The sequence below is a fragment of the Papio anubis genome, chromosome 1 (genome assembly GCF_008728515.1).
Source record: "Papio anubis isolate 15944 chromosome 1, Panubis1.0, whole genome shotgun sequence".
In the NCBI taxonomy this organism is placed as follows: domain Eukaryota; kingdom Metazoa; phylum Chordata; class Mammalia; order Primates; family Cercopithecidae; genus Papio; species Papio anubis.
The window spans coordinates 10701503-10728465 of NC_044976.1; the positions used below are offsets into that span (position 1 = coordinate 10701503).

Here is a 26963-nt window from a genome sequence, read left to right on the forward strand (position 1 = left end):
GCCTCTTGTCTCCATGCTGCTCTTTCTTTCAAGGGATAGTTGGGTTGTATTTTACTCCCCCTCTTTCTGATGTGTGAAAATTGCACTAGGACATAGTTTCCGAGTCTCAGAGCTCTCCCTGTGCAGCTGGGCAGGGGGCCTCTTCATTCATGGGGGTCCACTTCTCTGTACTAGGCAGCGACCTTAATGAGAACGGATTTCATCCTGTGGCTCTTAGCAGAAGTCACCGATGTCTGTTTCTCCCTTCAGATGAACACTCTTCCTGATCCTCTCTGGAAATCGTCTCCTGCCAGCAGCCGCGTCCCGGAGCAGCAGATGGGGAATTCATTCTGTTTCTTCATGGTGTTTAGGAATTTGCCCCACCAAACAGATTGCCCTGATGTCCAACCCGAAGAAGTGAAATTGCTGTGGGTCTGGAGAGGTGAAGCCCCGTGGCCAGCTTCTGTCACCGCCATCTGCCATTGCTTTTTGTTCCCTTGCTTTTGGTTTTGCAGGAAGCATGGCCTCTGTCTCTGTCTGATCTGCTTCAAGTCATCATTCCATAGTGACAGAAGTGGCCATTCCATCAGTGGTCGCAGCCAGTTCAGCTCCTGCACCCATCCCCACGTGTTCTGTAAGTCCCAGGGGCGTTTTCTGCCTTGTGTTTTTGTCATTTTTCAGTCCGTTCCATTCAATGAGAACTCCCTGTGTTACGGTGACACCTTGGGAATGGGCTACTTCCCCTCCTAGCAACCCATATCACCATCGCAGACCTCAGGAGCCAGGTTTGGGCCAGTGCTGTCTCCTGTCTCTCTTACTTTCATCGTTGTCATTCTCTGCCCCCGGTCCTGGTATTTAAAGTCCAGGTAGAGAACATTTTGATTGGAGGTGGTTAGATGAGGCTCTCCCCCGACCTCCACCCCTTGCCATCAGTTCACTGGGGGTATCCGACTTTCCTCTGCAAGGAGCAAGTTGCTACTTTGTTTCCTCTTTTCCCAATTTCTGGACAAGACCAAGGCAATTTGACCAACATTTATGGGGCATCAACTCTGAGAGTGCCGAAGGGGCATTTGCCCTCAAAGAGCTTGCAGTCTAGGGACATAGACACAAGAAATTGCACATGGGCAATTCGTGTTGTGTGCTATTATAACGGTTATGTGTGCAACACTGCCTACCAAGAGACTCATTGTTACTAGGCACGAGGTATCAGGAAAGAAGTGTTCACATGAGCCTTAAGGAATCAGTACAGTGTCTTCAGGAGGACCGGAAGAAGGACACCCCAGGTGGAAGGAACAGCAGAAATAAAGGCACAGGGGCATGTGTGGGTGTGGGGTGTTAGAGTGTCATAGGATCTGATGAGGAGGTTGGGGTCCATGGGGGTAACAGGTGGGAAAACAGTTAACTCTGTTTAAGGTGAATTTATTGCCTGGTGTTGTGTGCTCAGAGCAAATACCCTTTTCAGGAGCAGATACAGAAAGGCTGCCTCTTCTCCAGCAGCTCTTATCTTAATAAAATACAAGTCCAGGCCCTTTGGACCCAAATTAGGCAAAGACTATGGCTGTTTTCCAAATACTTGTTAGTACACAAAAGGTACATGAACTCGCAGTTTGTCTGCATGGCAAACTTTTCTTCACTTTGCTCGGTTTTCATTATTTTTTTGAGACAAGTCTCATTCTGTCACCCAGGCTGGAGTGCAGTGGCACGATACCAGCTCGCTGCAGCCTCCGCCTCCCAGGCTTAAGCCATCCTCCCACCTTGGCCTCCTGAATAGCTGGAACTGCCGGTGCACATCACCACGCCTGGCTAATTTTTAAATTTTTTGTAGAGATGAGGTCTTTATTGCTCAGGCTGGCCTTGAACTCCTGGGCTCAAGTGATTTGCCCACCTTGGCCTCCCAAAATGCTGGGATTACAGGAGTGAGCCACTACACCCAGCCTACTCAGCTTTTAAGCTCAACACTCTGCCTACTCTTTTCAAAACTAAAAGTGCCATTAACTTAGCTGTAGCACCTAACTCTCTTGAAATGTATCAGAGGAAATCTCATTTTCTGAATGTTCCCCCCAAAAACAACAAAAACCCCCGTAACCAAAAAGCACTAAGTGGAATTTGAGGCCTCCCCAACCACCCACCAAAAAAGGAGGGTGAAATGAAAGGAATAAGAAAACCTCAGCATTCTGTTCTCTGACAAAGAGTAAAATGACAAGGAATATCGGCCTGAATTCTCTTCCCCAAGAAGAAATCACACCAACGCAGGCATTTGTCTTCTGTCCATGGTGCTGAAGTTTATTCACTTTCAAACCACTTTCAGTAACAGGTGAGGTTCTACCTTAAAATTTAATGCATGGGGTGGGAGAGGCAAGGAAGCCACCATCACACCACTTTATCTACAGTTAGTGTAAGATGTGAGAAGTGTTGACAGGAAGCTGCAGCTTGGATGGGATGATCACAACTCCATGACAACGAGATGACACGAATGCAGGAGAGACCCCAGCGGGCAGGAACCTCTTGCCGTCTGTCCCAAGGCCCAGCCCTCCTTGTGCTCCCTGGCTGTTATCTTCGGTACTACAAAGAGAACACAGACATATCTGGCTTGGTGACCTGGCTGTCTTGGAAAAGTCAGCTTCATGTATGAGTGTGCCCATCCTCTGAACTTGATTACTGACTACCTGCTTCCCACCGGCCCCCACCCCAGCCTGATGACCCTCTGAACTTCATGAATTGATAAGCAAGTTACTCATCAGAGTAAATTTCAATTGAGCCCTTCAGGATCTTGCAATTCTGGGGAGGAACATGAGCTGCTAATCAGCCATGCAAAGATAACTTGGCCCTATGACTATTTTAATTTCCCAGTGCTAGTGGCAGTTGCTGCTGCTTTTTTTTTTTTTTTTTTTTTTTTTTTTGAGACAGAGTCTCACTCTATCACCTAGGCTGGAGTGCAGTGGGGCAATCTTGGCTCACTGCAACCTCTGCCTCCTGGGTTCAAGTGATTCTCCTGCCTCAGCCTCCCGAGTAGCTAGGACTATAGGCACCCAGCACCACCATGCCCAGCTAATTTTTGTATTTTTAGTAGAGACGGGGTTTCACCATGTTGGCCAGGATAGTCTCGATCTCTTGACTTCATGATCCGCCTGCCTTGGCCTCCCAAAGTGCTGGGATTATAGGCGTGAGCCACCGTGCCCGGCCTTTTTTTTTTTTTTTTTAAGCATTTTCTCAGCAGACTGTAGCTAAGGACAATAGATGGCATGTCCTGACACCCATGGGGCACTCACAGTGTTGGGGCAGAAACTTGAGAGAGAATGAGCTTCTGCATTGGTCTCTTTCCTGCTGAGGGTGTCTCCCAGTAGTGTCCATCCCATCCCATTTCCATCCCCAGTTCCTCTTACCCGGAAGCTGTTACAGCCCAGTCCGCTCTGGGCTCCAATCCTGTCCATCCTGCCCCCGAAGCAGCTGGATCTCCGCAGGCTCCGAGGGGCAGTGAGCAGCGCCCTCAGCTTGCTTTTTAAGAGGGCAGATCGATCGGAGGAGTCCCAGGGGCCCTGCCCGAGGGCACCCCCATCTCTCTGGGCTGGGCTGACATCCCCGGTCCAGGGAGGCACCTCAGGGAGGGGGCTGAGAGCAGCCCCCGCTTCTTCATTCTGCTCTCTGAGCACTTGTGGGGGCACGACCTCATCTTCTAAAGGCATCTTTTCTTCCAAATGGTCCAGCAAATTCTTTACAAAAGGAAAATACAGGGAAAGGGATAAACCTCATTGACTTGGAGAAAATCAAGAGGCGTGAGCACAGCATCAGAAAGTCCCCTGGCCCCAGACTGCACCCGCTTTCCTGGCCCTACCTTGAAATCCATCAGGTCTGCGTTGGACACGGCATTGTACATGGGATTAGCTCTGGTCTGACCTGGGAGCTGGAATGCCAGAAAAAGGAGGAAGCTCACGCTGATGGTGGAGAAGGAGCTCATGCTGGCGTCGTCAAGGAGCAATCCACTGCTTGCTGCTCTGTCTCTCCCCTCTGGTTCCTCTCTGGTTCCCCTCTCTTGGCCTACGTCCGTCCCTGTCTCCCAGCTGCCCAGTGCCTCCTCTTTTTATAGCCCCCCAGCTCTCCAAGCATGCAGGAGAGACAGAACCCTCCCCATTCTGTCACTTGCAGCGATAAAGCAGCCAAGTGAGAAGCCAGCAGGAGATGCCCTTTTAAAGTTATCATCCCGCAGGGCTTGTCACAGCCCCTCTGCCTTGGGCAGCCCCAACAGCCCCCCAGACCCTCGGCTGCAAGAGCCGCATTCTTGCTGATTTGACTCAAGAGGCTTCCACTTCAAAGGTGTGAGAAGAGTAAAAAAGAGTCCTTGGTTATCTCACCACCGTGCCTCAGGATTCTTTCTCCTCGATGCTGGTACCCATGCGGGGAGACAGAGGGTGACGCTTGGCTGCTGCCCAGCTCCCCTGGTTTGTTTGTGGCTCAGCTGTCAGGGCCTCCAAATAAGGGTGGAGAGGAGGAAATGGCAGGCAGCCAGCAGCCCGAGACAAATGGGTCCATATGCTCAAGCTGGCCTCACACCTGCCTCATCCGCCACGTGGGCAGACCTCTGGCCTCAGACAGGGCTGCCCTCACCCCTGGCAGTCCCTCTCCATGGTCAGGCAAAAGGGAGTTATTTTTTAGTGTATAAAGTCAGCCAGGAACCAAATGTGATGAAGCTCCAAGCCCCGAATAGAAATACCAAGAAAAGTCGGGGAAGCACAAGCATCTTCTCTCCAAAGCTCCTCCTCTTCCACGTCCCCCGCGACCCTCCTCCAACATGCTGTGGGGACAGGCTTAGAGGACGCAGCGAATTTCGTTTCTTCCTTTGCTGTTTATACATGCTCAGACTCTTCGTGTTTGAAGTTTGTAACAGCCCCCTGCCCTTCCTGGGCTTGTGCCCGTAGCAACTTAGCCGATGAAGGGAGGGAGATGGGGGTGAAGGAGGTATAGTTGGTTTCCCTCAATGCCGTCTACATCCTTCCCTGAGGACATGGCAAGGCGCAAGTGACTGAGCCACCAAGGTCACAATTTCTCTGGCCGCCAAAAGAGAAATAACAGGCAACGAGTCTGTCTATGTTTAACGAATGGCCTGTTTGCTAAGCACCGAACTCAGTGTTAGCCATTACCATTCAATGCAACGTATACTGGGGGAAAACACTAAATTTGAAGGACTGACAGACCGGCACTCTAGCCCCAAACAAACCAGTTGCATACATCTTCGCAGCCTTATTTTCCTTGTGTGTAAAATGAGAAAGACTGTGCTGAGAACTTTATGGAAATGATTTTATTTTGATCATCATCCCCAGCTGGTGGTAGACCGCATTGTCCTTGCTTACAAGGGAACAGAACTGAGCCTGAGGGGCTATGCTGCTTGCCCAAGGCCACTAGGTGCCTAAGTGGCAGAATCAGGACTGGAACCCCAGGTCTGACACTGATGTCCGCATCCTAGCCTATTTCATGTAGGGTGCTGCCTCTTTACCCCTTAGCTGCCTTCCCCTATTAAAACCACCATTCCCCATCTTTCAGATGCCCCAGGGAGCTCCTTCACCTTCCCCATGCCCCTGGGGCTGTAGCTTTTTTGTGCACTTACCAAGGCTGTGTGTGTTTGGCTGCTCTCCTGATCTATTTCTACACCGAATGTGTTTTAGTCCACTCCTTAGAAGCTCAGAAAATGTGTGTTAAGTGACCAGCTCTGTCCTGGCCAGATCTGTCCCCAGGTGTGCTGACCTCATGACTGACCAGGTGGACAGGGCATTGTGCAGCCATAAGGTTGGAAATCAGGGCAGCAAGTGACCAGAGGTCACAGAGGTATCCAGGGTGGTATTATTCTAAGATAAGCTAAAAGGAACCCTCTTTGGCAAGCCTTGGGGGATGTGTATAGTGGGGGATCTAATATTTCATGGGATGTTTAGAAGCAGCCTGTAGGAGTGAGAGAGAAGAAAAGTAACAGGCACAGATTTGGCAATTGATTTGAGTCAGCCAAGCTCAACTTGAAATCTGAAATGGTTGGGAGGCCGAGGCGAGTGGATCACAAGGTCAAGAGATCGAGACTGTCCTGGCCAACATGGTGAAACCCCGTCTCTACTAAAAATACAAAAAAATAGCCAGGCGTGGTGGCAGGCGCCTGTAGTCCCAGCTACTTGGGAGGCTGAGGCAGAAGAATGGCGTGAACCCAGGAAGCAGAGTGAGCCGAGATTGCGCCACTGCACTACAGCCTGGGCCATAGAGCGAGACTCCATCTCAAAAAAAAAAAAAAAAAGAAACCTGAAATGGGTGCAATTCTTTTTTTTTTTTTTTTTAATAGAGACAGGGTTTGCTATGTTGCCCAGGCTTGTTTCGAACTCTTGGGCTCAAGCAGTCCTCCTGCCTTGGCCTCCCAAAGTGCTGGGATTACAGGACTGAGCCACTGTGCCCAGTCTGAAATGGCTGCAATTCTAAGTAGGAGGTTGCAGGACAAAAACCTCTCATATCCTGATGAGTCCCTGGAATGTGCTCACAGCGTAATTGCTCAGTTGGAAGGGTTATTATTAGCGAAGAGGATCCAGTGGGCACCCTCACTGGGGGAAACGCGTGCTGGTGCTGTGTGCGTCACTCCGCCTGTCTCCTGGAGATGCCCTTTGAGATGAACCTTTGATATAAGCAGGGACTTCCGTGGCAATGCTGCTCCTCTGTCCTGAGCCACTGCTGAAGTCTGTAGGTAGTCCAAGGAGAAGCGGAAGTCCCATCCAAGGTTCTAGAAAGAGAATTTCAGAATTTTCGCACTTCCTTTTATTAAAGTCACTTTTCCTCTTCCAGAGTGAAACAAGTGAGACGTGAGTGTCATCTGTGGAGTCTCTCTTAGCCAGGTTTTTTTTTTTTTTTTTTTTTTGCCAGGGGGAGGAAATGGATATTCAGCTGTGCTGCGCTGCGCGTTTTGAATAGAACCAGCATCACCGCCTGCACTAACAGAGCGCCGCAAAAACACAAACCATCCTCAAAGGCACTTATTACCCCCAATCTTATTAAAGCCCACACCGGAAAGCAGCTTGACATAAAATTTCTCTTCCTTTCCATACTCCCGCTCAGCCTGGAGGGATGTGTGCGGGGGGATCTAGTATTTAATAGGGTGGTTAGAAGCAGCTTGTGGGAGTGAGAGAGAAGAAAAGTAACAGGCACAGAAAGCCAGGCCCACCCCCATCCCCACCTCTTCCGTGCTGAAAAATCAAAAGCCTTTTATTTCCTGATCACTGGAAAGAAGTCATCTTAGTCATACGACGGGCAGAGCACTGCAAATGGGTGGGAGAATCCAGAATCCAGGTGTCGCCAGATTCCAGCCCAGAGTTTGGCTTCACGGTTCTCTGGGGGGCTGCTGCGGGCTGCTGCAGGGAGCCCCAGAGTGTGCAGTGTCACCCGCGTGCAGAGCTGGTACGAAAACCCCAACGCATTCGTGGCATGATTCTACAGGACCCAGATGGTCTGAAGCAGAAGCCCCAGTTGGGACAAATTGGTACATATTTAAGGATGATCATTGCCAACTTTGAAAATGATGTTTTGTTTCTTTGGTTTTTTGTTTGTTTGTTTGTTTTTTGAGACGGAGTCTCACTCTGTCGCCCAGGCTGGAGTGCGGTGGCACAATCTCGGCTCACTGCAAGCTCCGCCTCCCGGGTTTACGCCATTCTCCTGCCTCAGCCTCCTGAGTAGCTGGGACTACAGGTGCCCGCCACCTCGCCCGGCTAGTTTTTCGTATTTTTTTTAGTAGAGACGGGGTTTCACCGTGTTATTAGCCAGGATGGTCTCGATCTCCTGACCTCGTGATCCGCCCGTCTCGGCCTCCCAAAGTGCTGGGATTACAGGCTTGAGCCACCGCGCCCGGCCTGTTTCTTTGGTTTAATATGGAGGTCACTAGGGACAGTTTTCCTAGAAAACAAAGCCCAAGGCAAAAGGTCACTCACTAAAGTGTTGTGGGGGTTCCTATTCAAGGGAAGCAAGAGTGAGGGGGAAAGGAAGTGAGAGGGTGCTTTAGTTAACTACTACTGGGTAACAAGTCACCCCAGACTGGGTGTGGTGGCTCACACCTCTCATTCCAACACTCTGGGAGGATCGTTTGAACCCAGGAGTTCAAGACCACCCTGGGCAATACGGCAAAACCCCATCTCTACTGAAAAGACAAAAAATTAACTGGGTGCGGTGGTGCGTGCCTATCGTCACAGCTACCCTGGACACTGAGGTGGGAGGTTCACCAGAGCCCAAGAAATCGAGGCTGCAGTGAGCCATGACCAAGCCATTGCACTCCAGCCTGGGTGACAGAGTGAGAACCTGTCTCAAAAAAACAAAAGCCAGGCATGGTGGTGCATGCCTATAATACTAGCACTTTGGGAGGTTGAGGCAGGAAGATCCCTTGAGCTCAGGAGTTCGAGACCAGACCGGGCAACATAAAGAACCCTGTCTTTAATAAAAACAAAAACAAAAACAAAAAAAAAACAACCAAGTTACCCCAAACCTCAGCAACTTCACACAATGCACATCTATTATCTCACTGCCTCTGTGCTCTGTGGATCAGGGATCTGGCCCTGCTTGGCCTGGGGCCCCTGGGCAATTAAGGCGTTGGCTGGGGCTGCAGTCATCTCAAGAGTTGGCTGGGGGAGGATGTGCTTTCAGGCTCACTCCTGCAGCTGTTGGCAGAAGCCACAGGTTCTTGCTGGCTGGTGGCTGGTGGAAACATCAGTTTCTTGCCACATGGGTCTCTCCATGGAGATGCAACTGTCTTCTGTTAAAGTCAGGGGAGAAAGAGACAGAAGTTATGGAAGAAGCCACAGTCTCTGTAAACTAATCTCAGAAGTGACATCCCATTCTTCATGTTGTGCTGTTCTGTGTCCCTCAGAAGTGAGTCTCTGGGTCTCGCTCACAGTCTAAGGGAGGGGGTTACAGAGGGTGTGAAGACCAGGAGTTAGGGCATCTTTGGGGGTCCTCTGAAATCACTGCCCGCACAAATAGGAAGGAGAGCAAATGTAAGGTGACATTGGCTGAGTGCAGTGGCTCATGCCTGTAATCCCAGCACTTTGGGAGGCTGAGGTGGATGGATCACTTGAGATCAGGAGTTCGAAACCAGCCTGACCAACATGGTGAAACCCCGTCTCTACTAAAAATACAAAAATTAGCCAGGCATGGTGGCGTGCACCTGTAGTCCCAGCTACTTGGGAGGCTGAGGCAGGAGAATCATCAAGGGCGGGGCTCTGCAGGAGGGCTGACTTATTTGGAAGTGTCTTAGTTTAAGTTCTCTTGAACCAGAGACAGGGATTCCAGTATTAGTGACTGATCTTGGAAACAAGCCCAGGAAATGTCAGCAGAGAGTGGGGAAGTGACACAGGAAAAGTAGAAGTCAGTGACCACCTCTGGCAACAGATGCTTAATGCTCTTCCCACAGAGAACTCCAAGCAGGTGTAAGACACGTGCCACCTATGACTCAAGGGAGACGGGTCTTTGTTTTATTTTATGTTATTATTATTTTTTTTTGAGACAGAGTCTTCCTCTGTCACCCAGGCTGGAGTGAAGTGGCAATTTCAGCCCACTGCAACCTTGACTTCCAGGCTCAGTGATCCTCCCACCTCAGCCTCCTAAGTAGCTGGGACTACAGATGTTTACCATCACACCCAGCTAATTTTTTTTCTTTTATTTTTAGTAGAGATGAGGTCTCTCTTTGTTGCCCCAGGCTGGTCTCGAACATCTGAACTCAATTTATCCTCCCACCTCAGCCTCCCAAAGTGCTGAGATTACAGGCGTGAGCTGCTGCACCAGGCATGAGTTGGGTCTTTAAATGCCAACTCCTGGCCAGGTGCAGTGGCTCACACCTGTAATCCAAGCACTTTGGGAGGCTAAGGTAGGAGAATTGCTTGAGGCCATGAGTTCGAAATCAGCCTTGGAAATATAGTGAGACTCTTCATCTCTAGAGAAAAAAAAAAATTCTTTTAATTAGCCGGACATGGTGGCACACTCCTGTAATCCTAGCTACTTGGGAGGCTGGCGTAGGAGGATCACTTGAGCCCAAGAGTTTGATGTTATAGTGAGCTATGATCATGCCACTGCACTCTAGCCTTAATGACAGAGCAAGAATCTGTCTATTAAAAAAAAAAAAAAAAAAAGGCCAACCCCTGTCAGATGCTGGTTGAACACTGCTCAGGCCAATGTCAATTCCCCAGCACTTCCAGCCAGCCCCAAGGAGCTGAGTGGGCTTTGGCTGCCAGAGAAAGTTCTTAGGCAGAAAAGTGTGGTGCTGCTGGACGAAAGGATTGACGTGTGCTGAAGCAGTGAGATCAGGGGCTATGGGCCTCTGCCGTGCCCGAGACGGGAGAGCTAGAGGCAGGAGAGTGGGAGCCAGCGTCCGAGGGCAGGTACTGAGTTTGGTTTTAGAAATGCTCCAGGCAGCTGTAGGGGGCAGGCTCCAGACTCCGAGGGAGAAATGGATCGCTTGGTGGAATAACACTGATTATTTAAGCTAAGGCAGTGGATGAAAAATCCTAGAGAGAGGCTGAGATCTACAACATGAACAAAGACGAACGGCGAAGTTCATGACATGGTTTAGAACCAGCTCTGCCGGAAGAGAAATGCATTTTTTTTCCTTGCCACAAATCATTCTCAGAAAGGCCAAAAAGTAGGTGGGGCGCGGTGGCTCATGCCTGTAATCCCAGCACTTTGGGAGGCCGGACATGGCGGAGATGGAGACCATTCTGGCTAACATGCTGAAACCCCGTCTCCACGAAAAGTACAAAAAAAATAGCCGGGCATGGTGACGGGTGCCTGTAGTCCCAGCTACTCGGAAGGCTAAGGCAGAGAATCACTTGAACTTGAGAGGCAGAGGTTGCAGTGAGCCGAGATCGCGCCACTGCCCTCCAGCCTGGGTGACAGAGTGAGACTCCATCTCAAAAAAAAAAGGATCAAAGCAGCCATAAGAGGAAGAGAGAGGGGCTCAGTGTTCCTTGAGACTGTCCCAGGTGCAAAATCACTGACATGAGATGAAGCTTTCAGGCCCAGCGTGGTCCTGACTTGTGTGACCTGAACACTGGAGACCTGAAAAAACCAGTTCACTCCCCATTGAAGCTTCTTCCAGCTCTTAAGCCACGGACTAAATCTCCTCGGTCTGTTTTCACCAGCATGTCTTTCTGGAAACATTAAAATAACAAGAGACCTGGTGCAGTGGCTCATGCCTATAATCCTAGCACTTTGGGAGGCTGAGGCAGGTGGATCATTTGAGGTCAGGAGTTCAAGACCAACCTGGCCAACACAGTGAAACCCCGTCTCCACTAAAAATAAAAAAAAAGTAAAAAAAAAAAATAGCCAAGTGTGGTGGTGCACGCCTGTAGTCCCAGCTACTCAGGAGGCTGAGGCAGGACAACTGCTTGAACCCAGGAGGCAGAGGTTGCAGGGAGCCAAGGTCGTGCCACTGCACTGCAGCCTGGGCAGCAAGGCAAGACTGTCTCAAAAAATAATTAACAAATAAAAAATAAAATAACAGTTGTAAGGCTGGGCACAGTGGCTCACCTGTAATCCCAGCACTTTGGGAGGCCAAGGTGGGAGGATTGCTTGAGCCCCGGAGCTTGACTCCAGCCTGGGCAACCTGGTGAAACCCCATCTCTACAAAAAATTAAAAGTAAAAAAAAAAAAAAAATTAGCCAGGCATGGTTCATAAGCCTGTGGTCCCAGTTACTTGGAAGACTGAGGTGGGAGGATTGCTTGAGCCTGAGAGGTTGAGGCTGCAGTGAGCTGTATTCATGCCACTGCACTCCAGCCTGAGCAACAGAGAACTCTGTCTCAAAAAAAAAAAAAAAAAAAAAAAATGTCTATGGAGATAAACCATTTGTCAGCTTCTTTGGGAGACAAGGTTGGTAACAGGGAGTCAGGGAGATTAAGGCCATGGCTACAGCTACGTGGGGAAAGATTAGGGAGGGCTGGTTTTAAGGGCAGCCACAGACAGTGTATGTACCACAAAGCTGCCTGCAAACACCAACCACGTGGAGAGCTTGATGAGACGTCACTCACTGGGTACAGCAGGAAGCCCACTACCCCTACCCAGCTCCAACTATCACATTTGGCTCCTTCACAGGTCACTTTGGGGTCCTCTTTCCTTGCTTGGGGAAACGACCCAAGTAACAGAATGTATGGCATGTACAGCCTCCACCATCTCAACCCCATTTATGGATGAGCCAGAGTCATCTGCAGCAGTTCGAAAGTGCTGGCTGGGTGTGCAGAGTGAGTATTTTGGGAGGGGTGTGTCCTCATCACCTGAGCAGAGGGGAAAGGCCACCAGCAGGCAGTGGCCCCAAACGTTGAACTGAGTGATGCCACTAGGAGGGGGACCTCCACCTCACCCACAAGCCTGATTCACTGGCTTGGAAAAAGCTGGGTGGCATAGTGGTTAGGGGTCTGGGTCCTTGAATCGTGGCTCTGTCACTTGCTAACTACATGACGTTGAGAAAGTTATATAATCTCTCTGTGCCTTGGTTTCCCTATCTGTAAAATGAGGGATGTCAGAGTTTTAACTCCAGGCCAGGCACGGTGGTTCATGCCTGTAATCCCAGCACTTTGGGAGGCCGAGGCAGGTGGATCACTTGAGGCCAGGAGTTCGAGACCAGCCTGGCCAACATGGTGAAACCCCATCTCTACAAAAAATACAAAAATTAGCTGGGGGTGGTAGTGCGTGCCTGTACTCCCAGCTACTCAGGAGGTTGAGACAAGAGAATCGCTTGAACCCAGGAGTCAGAGGTTGTAGTGAGCCGAGATTGCACCACTGCACTGCAGCCTGGATGACAGAGTGAGAGCTGTCTCAAAAAAAAGTTTTAACTCCTTCGTTGTTGTGAGGACTGTATGACTGTGCCTGGTACATGAATGAGGACTTTATGAATATTAACTATTCTTTTTTTTTTTTTTTTTTTTTTTGAGACAGAGTTTCTCTCTGTCCCCCAGGCTGGAGTGCAGTGGCACCATCTCGGCTCACTGCAAGCTCCGCCTCCTGGGTTCATGCCATTCTCCTGCCTCAGTCTCCCGTGTAGCTGGGACTACAGGCACCTGCCACCATGCCCGGCTATTTCTTTGTATTTTTAGTAGAGACGAGGTTTCACCGTGTTAGCCAGGATGGTCTCGATCTCCTGACCTCATGATCTGCCCACCTCGGCCTCCCAAAGTGCTGGGATTACAGACGTGAGCCACTGCGCCCGGCCGAATATTAACTATTCTAATTACTCATTGCTCTCCCCGGGTCGGAAACATTAGACATGACTCACAGTTGGTGGAAAAATAAGTTGCCCCTAAAACCTCATTTTTATTTATTTTATTATCTTTTTTTGTTTGTTTTTTTGAGACAGGATCTCCCTCTGTCCCCAGGCTGGAGTACAGTGATGCAATCACAGCTCACTGCAGCCTCCCCACTTCCAGGCTTAAGCAATCCTCCCACCTCAGCCTCCTGAGTAGCTGGAACCACAGGCGTGCACCACCACGCCCAGATGATTTTTTTCATTTTCATGTCTTGAAGATATGGGAGTCCCATTATGTTGCCCAGGCTGGTCTTGAACTCCTGGGCTCAAACCATCCTTCTGCCTTGGCCTTTCAAAGTGCTGGAATTACAGTGTGAACCACTGTCCCTGGCCTAAAACCTCACTTTTGAGTAATTTTTTTTTTTTTGAGACTATGGAGTTTCACTCTCGTTGCCCAGGCTGGAGTGCAATGGTGCAATCTTAGCTCACTGCAACCTCCACCTCTTAGATTCAAGTGATTCTCCTGCCTCAGCCTCCTGAGTAGCTGGGATTACAGGCACACACCACCATGCCGGGCTAATTTTTGTATTTTTAGTAGAGAAGAGGTTTCACCGTGTTGGCCAGGCTGGTCTCGAACTCCTGACCTTAGGTGATCCACTGGCCTCAGCCTCCCAAAGTGCTGGGATTACAAACGTGAGCCGCCGCGCCCAGTCTAAACAATCTTAATTGATGTCATTAGATATCCATAAATCCTCAGATGCACACTGGGTTAAAATGATAAATAACACAAAGGCCCACCCTCTAGGTCCCTCTCATTCAAAGAAACATCCGATGAGAACATCAGAAAGGACTTGAGAGTGAAGTTCAAGGACAGGAGTGTGGGGCTCAAGAGTTGGAGAGCGCAGGCTCGAGAGTCACCTGGATCTCCGCTCAGTTCCCAGCACCAGCGCTTCATCGCTGTGTGCTCTTGGATAGGACGCTTGGTTTTCCTGCGTCTGTTTTCTCATTTGGAAAATGGGCATAATAATAGTGGGCCTCATGATGCCTTACCCCTCAACTGAGCTGGAATTACAAATGGCATTGTAAGAAAGGGAATGACATGAGGCCCTGCCCAGGAATCTGAAAGGAGAGGAACTCGGCACTGTGGGAGGCTGGATTGCAGGGTGTGGGGGAAGGGGACCCACAGGGGAGATGGCCTCCCCACTGATTAAGGCAAAGAGAAGAAGAGATGATGCAGCCCCACGGGAGGAGCACCCTGGAAAGGTGGGCCGATCACCAGACCCCTCTCACTTTGTGGGTTGGAGTTTTGAAGGCTCCTTTGCAGGATGATCCCAGGAATTGGAGTTTCAAAGCTGATATTTGGGGCAGGATGGAGGGCTCACCCCCGAATGGGAATGTAGATGATCCACACACACACACACTGCCCCCAGTCACTGACATTTTAGCTGAGACCTGAAAGCAATAATCCCCAGGGAGAGTGCTTTAATGGTGGAATTCCAGGCAGAGCAAGGACGAGTGGAGAAAATGGCTGGACGCATGCCCTCAGGTTGCACACATATGTCAGGACCCGTTCCACACCCAGGAAGAAACTGCCCTGCTTTGAAAAGCAGTTTCTCCCAAGTGCCTCAAGTACTTGAGATATTTAATAACATTTCAGAGCATTAAAAACTCTGAAAGAAAAGAAAGCCTGCTACCCTTGAGGCCATGTCCCCATCCCACCATGACGGTGCCTTGCGATCACAGGGCTTTGTGGTTTTTGTTGGGTCGGTTTCTTTGAAATTAGGGATTATTTTTAATGCGCCAAGACAAATCCGTTTCAAAAGATAAAGCTTATAATGTTGACTTTATTTCACCATGGACATTTTGTGCTCAAAGGTAAGAAACCATCTTATATAAAATAATCAAATAAATACATAAATACATTAAAAAAAGTAGAGTCACTTCAAAGATGGCCACAGGGTTGAGGAAAAAGCTCCTTGTGGAATCAGAAGCAGGTGTCTGCAGCCAGGACTTCCTCTTAATGCCGCCTCAGCACTGTCAGGGCAAGACAGAGGGTGATGATGGTTAGGGTGGGAGATGGAGGCAGGGGCTGAGCTTCCGTCACCGTGTACCACCCGCCACCCTGTTAGTCATCGGACGTTTGAGGCTTAATGCAACTCTCTGAGCCTCAGTTTCCTCATCTGTAAATTGGGGATTATCATCGCTCTGGCGATCCTGCTCTCTGCCTTTGAGACTATAGACAGTTTAGAGGAAACCAGGAGGAGATGTTTGGTTCTCTTTCTGCACCACTGAGGGGCTGCCAAATGATAAACAGACCCCAAAGGAGATTCTGCCCCTTTGATAAGAGGTAGGAGGTGAGGAGAAAGTGTTGCGGGCATGGTAATGAAAGAGGCCCACATTTACTAATTCCACAAAGGCACCCCTTGGCCCTGAAGGCTGTCAACAAGAGGAAGTGATGCCCAGGTGACCTTTTCTCAAAGAGTGTGGTTCCCAGAGACAACAAACCCCAAAGTGACTCTAAAAGTGTCACACACTGGAATGGGGGCAGGCGGCCGGGTTGGCAGGGGTTGCTCACCTTTGCAGCCCAGGCCACTGGAGGAACTGATCCGGTCCATCTTCCTCCCAAAGCAGCCAGACCCTCGCACCATCTTGGGGCTTCGCGGTGCCCGCAGGGTGTAGAGGACCATTTTGCGGTGGCCACGGATGCCCTCAGTGGCTGCCTCCTGGGCCTTCCAGATACCTGTGGGACGGGGGCTCTCCTGGAGGGGCTCCAGGGATATCTGCTCCACCTGCAGCTCTGAGAGTTTGCCCTGCAAATGGTTGCGCTGCTCCTGCAATGGATGAGGGAGTCCAAGCCTCAGGGACCCACCCCTGGGCTCACCTTCCCTTCATGGCACCCAAGTGAACTGACTGCCTTGGGTACAGGGTCATGGCACCCAATCTCTCCATTTTCTGATTCCTTTATCACTAATTCCAAAGGAAAGGTGAAGGCCTCTTGGGACAGCAGGTGAGGACCCTTTCATTGCTGCTGTCCATTCCCCCTGAGTTGCCCTCCGCTCTCACCTGTAACCCAGACGTTTCCAAGTCCGAGGCCGAACTGCCCAGTGGGTGGGAACGACTTCCTGGGAGAGCCAGGTGCAAGAAGAGCAGAAGCAGGAGCACCCGGGAAGGTGCTGTCTGGGGATCCATGTCTCTGGAGGGACTGCGGAGGCTGCTGCTGCTGCTGCTGTTGCTGCTGCTGCTGCGATGTGTCCGGGTTTGCTTCCCACCTGCCCTCAGCCTGCGGGTGCTCCTCCTGGCTCCTCGGGATACCGTGGCCTTTTATCCTGGAGCTGAGTGTCCGCCTGCCCTGCCCTACAGGGTTATCTCTGATTTATCAGCCACATTCCGGACCGCTGAGATCAGGGCCCGGGAATGAGCCCCTCCGCGCCTGCAACGCGGGAGGTGGAGACCGGGCAGAGCCGACCTTGTATAGAAATGGGCCAGGTCGGGCAGGGGGCAGGAACGCGCTGGAGACACACACAAGTCCACGTCTCCCGCTTCTTCCTTTCCTGCAAAAGCCTGGGTGTCCTAGGTTGGCGCTTGCGTCTTGCCTCCCCACCCACCGTTGCTGGAAAAGGCAGGGAGAACCCCGGCGTTCCGAGGCCCGACGTGAGCGCGGGGCGCACAGGGTGACTCAGAACGAAAACAACCCCGGCCAACACCCCGCCACCCACGGCGTGTCTCCCCTTCCCTCCACGCGCGAGTTCCCTGGCACGCACGTAGCGCAGCACCTGCTAGCCGCTGTGCGCCCTGCCCGCCTGCGGGTCCTCAGGGCGCCCTGGCCGCTGTCCGTGGTGCTGATCGTCCCAAGGGAACTTGGAGCAAACTCTTAAGAGCTGCTGTCTTCGACGGGATTTTCAGGCCAGAAAGACCTGCGTAGAGCAGGGACAAGAGACCTCTGAGACCCTTCCCTATGCTCTCACAACCCCTCATCCTATAGCCCTTACAGCAACGGGTTGCTGATTCCCCAATGGCAGTTCATTAAAAGCCTGGGTATGACCAGGAACTTCTGGAATGCTGACCCTTCTTTCACCCCTTAAAGGGAAGAGCAGATTTCTCTGGAATTTTGAGAGACAGGGCCCAGTGATGACGAAGTCACCCAGGAATGCTTTATATGTGTGTCCTCCAGGTGTCAACACCTCCTCTCCCCCACCAAGCCAACACACGATAGAAAACAAAAGAATGGGCTGGGCATGGTGGCTCTTGCCTGTAATCCCAACACTTTGGGAGGCCAAGGCGGGCGGATCACAAGGTCAGGAGATCGAGACCATCCTGGCTAACATGGTGAAACCCCGTCTCTACTAAAAATGCAAAAATTAGCTGGGCATCGTGGCACATGCCTGTAGTCCCAGCTGCTCAGGAGGTTGAGGCAGGAGAATCGCTTGACCCTGGGAAGAAGAGGTTGCAGTGAGCTGAGATCACACCACTGCACTCCAACCTGGGTGACAGAGCAAGACTAAAAAAAGAAAGAAAGAAAAAAGAGGCCGGGCGCAGTGGCTCAAGCCTGTAATCCCAGCACTTTGGGGGGTCGAGATGGGCGGATCACGAGGTCAGGAGATCGAGACCATCCTGGCTAACACAGTGAAACCCTGTCTCTACTAAAAAATACAAAAAACTAGCCGGGTGAGGTGGCGGGCGCCTGTAGTCCCAGCTACTCAGGAGGCTGAGGCAGGAGAACGGCGTGAACCCGGGAGGCGGAGCTTGCAGTGAGCTGAGATCCAGCCACAGCACTCCAGCCTGGGCGACAGAGCGAGACTCCGTCTCAAAAAAAAAAAAAGAAAGAAAAAGAAAAAAGAAAGAAAGAGAGAGAGAGAAAGAAAGAAAGAGAGAGAGAGAAAGAAAGAAAGAGAGAGAGAGAAAGAAAGAAAGAGAGAGAGAGAGAAAGAAAGAAAGAGTGAGAGAGAGAAAGAGAGAGAGAAAGAAAGAAAAAGAGAAAGAAAGAAAGAAAGAAAGAAAGAAAGAAAGAAAGAAAGAAAGAAAGAAAGAAAGAAAGAAAGAAAGGAAGAAAGAAAGAAAGGAAGAAAACAAAAGGAGGGCTGGAATGGTGGTTATCTATTTGCTGAGACACCAGAGATATGGGGAGTTCCCCTCTCCCAGAGCCTCCTTCATCTGGTCACCCATGAACTAATTCTCATTAGCAGGTGTCCTGGGCCTCCTGTCTGTGATTAGAAATGAGACTTTGAAGAGAAATTGCCCTGGGAAGAGTCATAGCAGCTAAAATACCCACCTCAAGCATACAACTGATGTCACTCCCCTTCCAGAGAATTGGGGTCAAGAAGCAGCAGGCTGGAGGAGTGGAGCTGTCTACGAGGGGAGAAGAGTTATGGCAGAGAAGGGCAGCAATAAGAAACTGGGACCTCTAAGCAAATCTTGCCTAAAAAATAGCATCTGCCCCTGAGGTGAGAAAAGCATGGTTATTATTCCTCACTTCAGACGAGGAAATGGTGCTCATGAATTAATCTACTTTCCAAAAGTCACACAATTGACACATGACAAAGCCCAGATTCCAACCCCAGGCAGGCTGATTCCAGACCTGAAGCTCATAATCACTGACAGGGTGATCACAAGGTGTTTCTACAGAAAGCAAGCTTAGGTGAAACTCCTGTCATCTATGAAGGCTCTGGGAGCTGTGCTGTAGGGGATGTGCAAGTCTAGTGGTGACTGTGTGTGCAGGAGGAAGAATGGGAAGCGGCTCAGATGAGCATTTTGCAGATGAAATATAAATGGGGGTGGGTGGGTAAGGGCTGTGTAAAGACACTAGTGTTGGAAATGTTCTGGGGGCTGGGGTAGTTTTGTGTCTGTTTGTGTGTGTGTGTGTGTGTGTGTGTGTGTGTGTGTGCTTGAGCATGCCACAGTAAGAGTATCAAAAGGTTAAGAGGAAGCTAAAGATGTAAGAAAATTCAGTCAAGTGCAGAGCTGAGTCAGTGGGTGAGAGGCTGCTGAGGGTGCAGAAAGTCCCTCATGGTGGGTAGCATGAGATAAAGGATCTGGAGCAAGGCAGGGTTCATCAACCAGCACCATTAAAAACTGACTGTGCATCTCGCCAGAGCCTCACTTTACTCTTCGGTAAAATGGACAGTCCTTGCAAGGACTAAAAGGGAAAAAATGATGTCTGCAAAAGCTTGTGGCACTGTATAAAGGGCCAAATAATTAGTAGTATATGAGAGTTGGTCTTTACACAGAAGGAGATTGTGATTTCACTGGGGAGACAAAGTGACCCCAAGTGGGACAATTAAGTGTCTAAGTGTCAGACACTCTGACAGTTTCTATCTGTCCCCAGTGGAGAGGACTGTGGGAGAAGACTTGAGGGAAGACACAGAACTAGACACATCCTCCCAGGCCTGCTGTACAGGGAGGAGGACATGTTGTCAATCAACTCTCACACCAGATCAGCCCCATCAACATGCATCAAGGGCCTGTCATATGCCGTGTGCTTTCCAAGTCTATTCAGTGAAGCCAATCATAACATCTCTGTTGCAGCATTAATGTACAAGGATTAAATTTGATGATGTCTGTGGTAGCCTGAATAATTGTCCCCAAAAGATGTCCATATCCTAATACCCAGAACCTGCGAATATGTTACTTTACATGGTAAAAAGGACTCTGCGGGTGTGGTTAAGGACCTCAAGGTGGAGAGATTATCCTGGATTATTCAGAAGGGCTCAATGTCATCGCAAGAATCCTTATAAGAGGGAGGCCAGAGGATCAAGCCCAGAGGGACAAAATGTAAGGATGGAAACAGATGTCAGAGAGGAGAGAAGAGAATACACTGCTGGCTTTGAAGATAGAGGAAAGGGCCACGAGCCAAGGAATGTAGTCAGCCTCTAGAAGTTGGAAAGGGCAAAGAAATGAACTTTTCCCTAGAGCTTCCAGAAGGAATATGGGCCTGCCAATACCTTAGTTTTAGCCCAGTGAAACAGATTTCAGACTTCTGATGTCTGGAACTGTAAGAAAATAAAGTCATGTTCTTTTAAGCCAACAAGCTTGTGAGACTTTGTTTCAGCAGCGATGGGAAAGAAACAGAGTATATGTCAAACACCAAGCATAGTGTCTGTCCCATAGTAAGCCCTCAGTAAAAGTTATTGTGGTAGAAGTATTGGTTCCCCACCACCGTCCAACTCTCAGTGCTTAATCTGGCCACAGAGACAGAAATAAGACCCTTAAGTCATTCACCAAACTTTCACCGATAGCCTGGGGTCATAGTAGCCCACAGTCAAGACTGAAATAACAGTCTGGACACAATTTCATATCAACTTCTTGCTACCTCTGTGTTGGGCAAGTTGCTTCCTCTCTCCTTGTTTTCTCATGGCTACCTCATAGGGTTGTTGTGAGCATAAAATGAAACTGTGCAGGTGAAAATATAATATTTCTGCTGGAAGGTGGGGATACATGATGGACAAGAAAGTCCCTGCCATTGAGAAGCTTACAGTGCAGGGGGAAAGGTGGGCACAATCACAGGCTCCCCAGGCTGCCACAGTGAGTGACAGAGACAGTGGCAGTGAGTCCTGGATGCTCTGTGAGCACAGCAGGAGCGTGCAGTCGAGAAGGGAGCTTGCTGGAGAAGGTGGGGCTGGGCTAAGGCTTTGAAGGATAAGAATGAGTTAGCCACGAGAAGGAAGATGGAAGATGGGGAGGGCACTCTGGACAGAGCAGATGCATAAGCAGAGTCTAGAAGGGCTGGGTAATGGATCAGCTACCACCCCTACGCTCTCTGCAGAAGGAAGAAGCTGTGCAGAATACAAGGTTTGACTGGTCAGAGAGCAGGACTCCAGCCACAAGATTTTTCTGTAGCTTTCCTTTGGCCTCAATCTCCAGCCCAATCCTGGGCAGCCAAAGTGGATGGTATAAGAGCACTGGGCACCTGGGGGAAGGCAAAGGAGGAGGCAGAGGAGCACTGACCCAGGAGGCAGGAGGCAGGCTCATCTCTGCCCATGGCTGACTCACTGTGTGGCTCTGTTCCAGGGATTCTTTTTTTTTTTTTTTTTTTTTTTAATTTTTTTGAATGCAGTCTTCCTCTTTCACCCAGGCTGGAATGCAGTGGTATGATCTCAGCTCACTGCAACCTCTGCCTCCTGGGTTCGAGCAATTCTCCTGCCTCAGTCTCCTGAGTAGCTGGGACTACAGGCGCGTGCCACCACACCCGGCTAATTTTTTATTTTTAGTAGAGACGGGATTTCACCATGTTGGCCAAGCTGGTCTTGAACTCCTCACCTCAGGTGATCTGCCTGCCTCAGCCTCCCAAAGTGCTGGGATTACAGACGTGAGCCACCGCACATGGCCTGTTTCGAGGATTCTGCTCGGTTTGCTTCTCTGTTCTGGGATGGTTTCCCTTTGTGTAGAATGAAAGGGCTAGACTAAGGTTTCTGCCAGGCACAAAAGCCCTAACTGTAATAAGTCAACTCACTTTATTTATTTTTTATTTTTTATTTTTGAGACAGGGTCTCACTCTGTCACCCAGGCTGGAGTGCAGTGGGACTACCTTGGCTCACTGCAGCCTTGACCCTCCTCAGGCTAAAGTGATTCTCCTGCCTCAGCCCCCTGAGTAGCTGAAACTACAGACATGCACCACCACACCTGGCTAATTTTTAGAATTTTTTTTTTTTTTTTTTTTTTTTGTAGATACAGGCTTTCACCATGTTGCCTAGGCTGGTCTTGAATTCCTAAGCTCAAGCGATCCTCCTGCTTTGGCCTCCCAAAGTGCTGCGATTACTGGTGTGAACCACCATGCCCGGCCAACTTACCCCATTTTAGAGATCAGTTTGCTTGCTTCCACTCCCCTAGTAGTACCTCTGTCTTCTGTGACCTGTAGACTTCCTCCAAAAGCCAGAAACCACCTACACAGGACCATCAGACCCTTCACAGCTGTGGCAGACATGCAAGTGTGCACACAAGTGTGTGTGTGTGTGTGTGTGTGTGTGTTAGGGGTTGTTTTGGAAACCAGCATGGGTCTGTAGACCTTCTCTGCTCTTGAAGTAAATCTCTAGACATGGTTAACAGAAGGAGGGCTGAGCTTGGCAGCTTGAAAGAAAATAGTTAATTCCTACCACTCAGTCTGGTGTGGTGGCTCCCACTTGTAATCCCAACACTTTGGAAGGCCCAGGTGGTAGGATTGCTTGAGGGCCAGAAGCTGGATGGGGCCAGGCCCAAGCAACACTGGAGATCCCCATCCCACAAAACAAAAAAAAAGAAAGAAAGAAAGAAAGAAAGAAAGAAAGAAAGAAAGAAAGAAAGAGAGAGAGAGAGGAGAAGAAAGAAAGAAAGAAAGAAAGAAAGAAAGAAAGAAAAGAAAGAAAGAAAGAAAGAAAGAAAGAAAGAAAGAAAGAAGGAAGGAAGGAAGGAGGAGAGGAGGGAGGGAGGGAGGGGAGGGAAGGAAGGAAGGGAAGGAAGGAAGGAAGGAAAAGAAAGAAAGAAAGAAAGAAAGAAAGAAAGAAAGAAAGAAAGAAAGAAAGAAAGAAAGAAAGAGAGGGAGGAGGGAGGGAGGGAGGAAGGGAAGGAAGGAAGGAAGGAAGGAAGGAAGGAAGGAAGGAAGGAAGGAAGGAAGGAAAAGAAAGAAGGAAAGAAAGAAAGAAAAGAAAGAAAGAAAGAAATTAAATAAGTTAAATTAAATTAAAGAAATAAAATAAAATAAAACAATAGCCAGGTATGGTGGTGTCACCTATAATCCTAGCTACTTGAAAGTCCCAGCTACTGAAATGGGAGGATCACCTGAGCCCAGGAGCCCAGGATCACCCCACTGCACTCCAGCCTGGGCGACAGAGACGTTGTCTTTAGAACAACAATAACAACAACAACAAAACCAAAAACTTCCAACCCTCCATGTCCAGCCTCACCAGCAATTTCTGAGCATAGAAATTACTGTGTATTGCCAGGTAATATTCTCTCTCTCTCTCTCTCTCTCTCTCTCTCTCCCTGCCCCTTGCACTTTCTCCCTCCCTCTCCTTGCTAAGGAACAAGGGACTCTGAAAGGGTCACCTTATCCTTCCTATCACCTCCAGAAAGAACTGTGCTGCACCCATATTTTCCCCATCGCTGGCATTCTGGTGACAGCATTAAAGTCCCTGGATCTAGCAATGCCTGATGTCAATCTACTTTGGACTTTGTAGTTGTGAGCCAATAATTCTGCCCCTTCGACCTCTTTTTCCCCAAAGCAACTTAAGTTAGATTTCTGTCACTTCCATTCTAAAGATTCTTTTTTTTTTTTTCTGAGACAGAGTCTGGCTCTGGAGTTGCCCAGGCTGGAGTGCAGTGGTTGGATCTCAGCTCACTGCAAGCTCTGCCTCCCGGGTTTACGCCATTCTCCTGCCTCAGCCTCCCGAGTAGCTGTGACTACAGGTGCCCACCACCTCGCCCGGCTAGTTTTTTATATTTTTTAGTAGAGACGGGGTTTCACTGTGTTAGCCAGGATGGTCTCGATCTCCTGACCTCGTGATCCACCCGTCTCAGCCTCCCAAAGTGCTGGGATTACAGGCTTGAGCCACCGCACCCGGCCTCTAAAGATTCTTAACTGACAATCTCCAAACGAAACTGCCTGCTTTTTTCTTAGAAATGTGTGAGAACAAGATATTTCAGCCTTTGATAACAGCCGGGGTCTCAGAGTCTTTGCAGACAAATGTCCCGAACATTGTTTGATTTAACTCTCTCCTTTTGTAATGTGAGTGAGTCCCCTGAGGTCACACAAAAAGCAGAAAATGTGTTCAATAACTTTGAGGAGCTGGAGAGAAAAATCAGAAACCTGGCATTCTTCACGTCTCTCAACAGTAGACACGGCTCAGCCGGTGTGAGGCTGCCGGAGAAAGGATGAGCAGTCCATCCCAGAATCTCGCCCTATCACCCAGACTGGAATGCAGTGGTGCATTCTTGGCTCACTGCAACAAACTTCTGCCTCCTGGGTTCAACAGAGTCTCATCCTCAGCCTCTTGAGTAGCTGGCATTACAGGCGTGTGCCACCACACCCGGCTAATTTTTGTATTTTTAGTAGAGACAGGGTTTTGCCATATTGGCCAGACTGGTCTCAAACTCCCGGCCTCAAGTGATCCGCCTGCCTCGGCCTCCCAAAGTGCTGGGATTACAGGTGTGAGCCATCGCGCCTGGCCTCCTCTTCTTATAAGAACACCAGTCGTACTGGATTAGGGCCCACCTTAATGATCACATTTCAAAATATAAGTTGGTGCAAAAGTCATTGTGGTTTTTGCCATTAAAAGTAATGGCAAACTGCAATGACTTTTGCACCAACCTAATAATTACCCCTTTAAAGGCCCTGTCTTCAAATATAGTCACGTTATGAGATACTGAGGTTAACTTTTTTTGAGATAGGATCTCACTCTGCTGCCCAGGCTGGAGGACAGTGGTGCAATCATGGTTCACTGCAGCCTTGACCTCCCAGGCTCAAGCAATCCTTCCATGTCAGCCTCCTGAGTAGCTGGACTACAGGCACACACCACCACATCCAGCCAATTTTTAGATTTTTTATAGAGACAGGGTCTCACTATGTTGCCTTGCCCAGGCTGGTCTCAAGCTCCCGGGCTCAAGCGTTCCTCTTGCCTCTGCCTCACAAAGTGCTGGGATTACAGGCGTGAGCCACCACACCCAGCCAGATTTCAACATACGAATTTGGGGGGACACAATTCAGTTCAGTTCGTTACACCCCCTTATTTCCTCACTTCTGTTCATTGCCACATCTCCAAGGTGCACCACCACTCTCTATTGTTTTGATGATTTTCAATGTCCAACAAACCACCCCAAACTCAGTGGCTTAAAAGAACAATCACTTGATTGTATCTCATGGTCCTAGGGGTGGTTGAGGCTCAGCTGCATGACTGTCACTTGGGATCTTTCATGTGATTGTAGCCGGATGGTGGCTGAGTCAGGAGTCACCTGAAGATTTCACCCATGCCTCTTACCTGGGCTGCAATGGCTAGGACAGATGGAGGCTGGTCCATCGTGTCTCTCTGCATGCAGCCTCCTTGTGTGGCCAGCCTGAGTTCCTCAGTGGTGATGGACTTCCCCACAGCAAGTGGTCCAAAGTGGAAGCTGCCAGTCCTCTTCTAAGAACTGGCCCGGCATCTCCTTCATCATTTTCTATTGGTTAAAATAGTCACGGTGGCCAGACGCAGCGGTTCATGCCTCTAATCCCAGCACTTTGGGAGGCTGAGACGGCCAGATCACCTGAGGTCGGGAGTTCAAGATCAGCCTGAACAACATAGAGAAACCCCACCTCTACTAAAAATACAAAATTAGCTGGGTGTGGTGGTGCATGACTGTAATCCCAGCTACTTGGGAGGCGGAGGTGCAGGAGAATCGCTTGAACCCAGCAGACGGAGGTTGCGGTGAGCCGAGATCGCACCATTGCACTCCAGCCTAGGCAACAAGAGCAAAGCTCCATCTCAAAACAAAACAAAACAAAACAAAACAGTCACGGGTTCCGGGCGCCATGGTTCATGCCTATAGTCCCAGTACTTTTGGGAAACCAAGGCAGGATTGCTTGAGTTTGAGACCACCCTGGCTAACATAGCCAGACACGATCTCTACTAAAAATAAAAACAAAAATACTAGCTGGTCCCAGCTACTTGGAAGACGGAGATGGGAGGATCACCTGCACTCCAGCCTGGGCAATAGTCAGACCCCGTAACATAACAAAACAAAACAAAATAGTCACAGGGAAATCCAGATATAAGAGAGCAGAGGAATGGATTCCGCCTCTCCATTGGGAACTACATGCATCTATAGAAAAGGAGAGAATTGGTGGTGACCATCCTGAAGATGAGCGACCTCTTCCATTAATCAGATTCTCTCCCAGAGGCAATGCGTTATTGAGGCTGCTGGCTTTAAGCCATTCACTTCCAAGCTTCTTTCTTGTAGCTGGCGTTGTGAGCCACTGAGTCCCAAACCCGTGTTTGGTATCTGGACACTCAGTGCTGGACTTACCCTTTCTGAAGATGACTCTGTGTGTGCTTTGTTTATTAACTCTGCTCCCCTCTCCTTCCTCTTGATACTGTGCCTTTTTTTTTTTCTTTTTCTTTTTTGACACAGGGTCTTGCTATGTCCCCCAGGCTGGAGGGCAGTGGATCAATTATCTGCACACTGCAGCCTCCATTTCTTGGCCTCAAGTGATTCCCCCGCCTCAGCTTCCCAAGTAGCTGGGACCACAGGCCTGTGCCGCCACACCCAGCTAATTTTTTGGTATTTTTTTGTAGTGACACAGTTTCACCAGGTTGTCCAGGTTGGTCTCGAACTCCTGAGCTCAGGCGATCCTCCCATCTCAGCCTCCCAAAGTGCTGCGATTACAGGCGTAAGCCCCCGCACCTGGCCTGTGTTGAGTCTTCTAAGCCTCCCTTGACCTGTTGACCCTGCTTAATACCTACAGTGGCAGCGGGAAGTCTGCTGGAATTTGGTGGCTTTTTTCTACTTACAGGTTATCTGAAGTTTGTTGTGTTCTGTCTCCTAGTAATGTTGAAGGACTGAATCATGGCTTCATTTGCATTCTTTGTTGACCTTATACGTTTAGGTGAGAACGCGTTCAAAGATTTTAACTCAGGTGAGCACCATTAACCCTGCTAGTACGCTTTAGCTGTATTAGCTCAGCCTTCAGAGCAACCCTGGGATAAATTATTATCCCCTTTGGATGGATGAATATCCTTGATAGATGGTGGTTGTCTTTCACACTGGGAATCTTTAGTCGCCCATGCAGACCCCTCTCCCTCCTTCCCTCCC

General features: G+C 49.5%; 2 protein-coding genes across 4 annotated transcripts; both read right to left on the reverse strand.

Moving 5' to 3' along the window:
- Positions 1–2239: 2239 nt before the first annotated feature.
- Positions 2240–6081, reverse strand: NPPA (natriuretic peptide A). 3 transcript variants are annotated; one of them, XM_003891124.4, is made up of 3 exons: positions 3812–4322; positions 3363–3689; positions 2240–2541 (listed from the first exon to the last, which is right to left on the reverse strand). In XM_003891124.4, the coding sequence occupies exons 1-3, from the start codon at positions 3932–3934 to the stop codon at positions 2530–2532; spliced, it is 462 nt and encodes a 153-aa protein (XP_003891173.1). In that variant the 5' UTR covers positions 3935–4322; the 3' UTR covers positions 2240–2529. The 3 variants fall into 3 exon arrangements, with proteins under 3 accessions (XP_003891173.1, XP_021791703.1, XP_021791701.1); XM_021936011.2 differs by lacking the exon at positions 2240–2541 and adding an exon at positions 5579–6081 and having other exon boundaries at positions 3143–3689; positions 3812–3880; XM_021936009.2 differs by lacking the exon at positions 2240–2541 and having other exon boundaries at positions 3144–3689.
- An 8954-nt stretch (positions 6082–15035) lies between these two features.
- Positions 15036–17515, reverse strand: NPPB (natriuretic peptide B). The gene is made up of 2 exons (XM_021936014.2): positions 16275–17515; positions 15036–16042 (listed from the first exon to the last, which is right to left on the reverse strand). Exons 1-2 carry the CDS (start codon positions 16398–16400, stop codon positions 15686–15688), a joined length of 483 nt encoding a protein of 160 aa, XP_021791706.2. The 5' UTR covers positions 16401–17515; the 3' UTR covers positions 15036–15685.
- Positions 17516–26963: the final 9448 nt, after the last annotated feature.

Excerpts from the sequence above, each read along its gene's own strand:
- NPPA (XM_021936009.2), bottom strand. The coding sequence starts at position 3,934 with ATGAGCTCCTTCTCCACCATCAGCGTGAGCTTCCTCCTTTTTCTGGCA. Across the intron at positions 3,690-3,811 it reads CAGACCTGATGGATTTCAAG|AATTTGCTGGACCATTTGGA; the intron begins GTAGGGCCAGGA and ends CCTTTTGTAAAG.
- NPPB (XM_021936014.2), bottom strand. The coding sequence starts at position 16,400 with ATGGATCCCCAGACAGCACCTTCCCGGGTGCTCCTGCTTCTGCTCTTC. Across the intron at positions 16,043-16,274 it reads TGGAAACGTCTGGGTTACAG|GAGCAGCGCAACCATTTGCA; the intron begins GTGAGAGCGGAG and ends CATCCATTGCAG.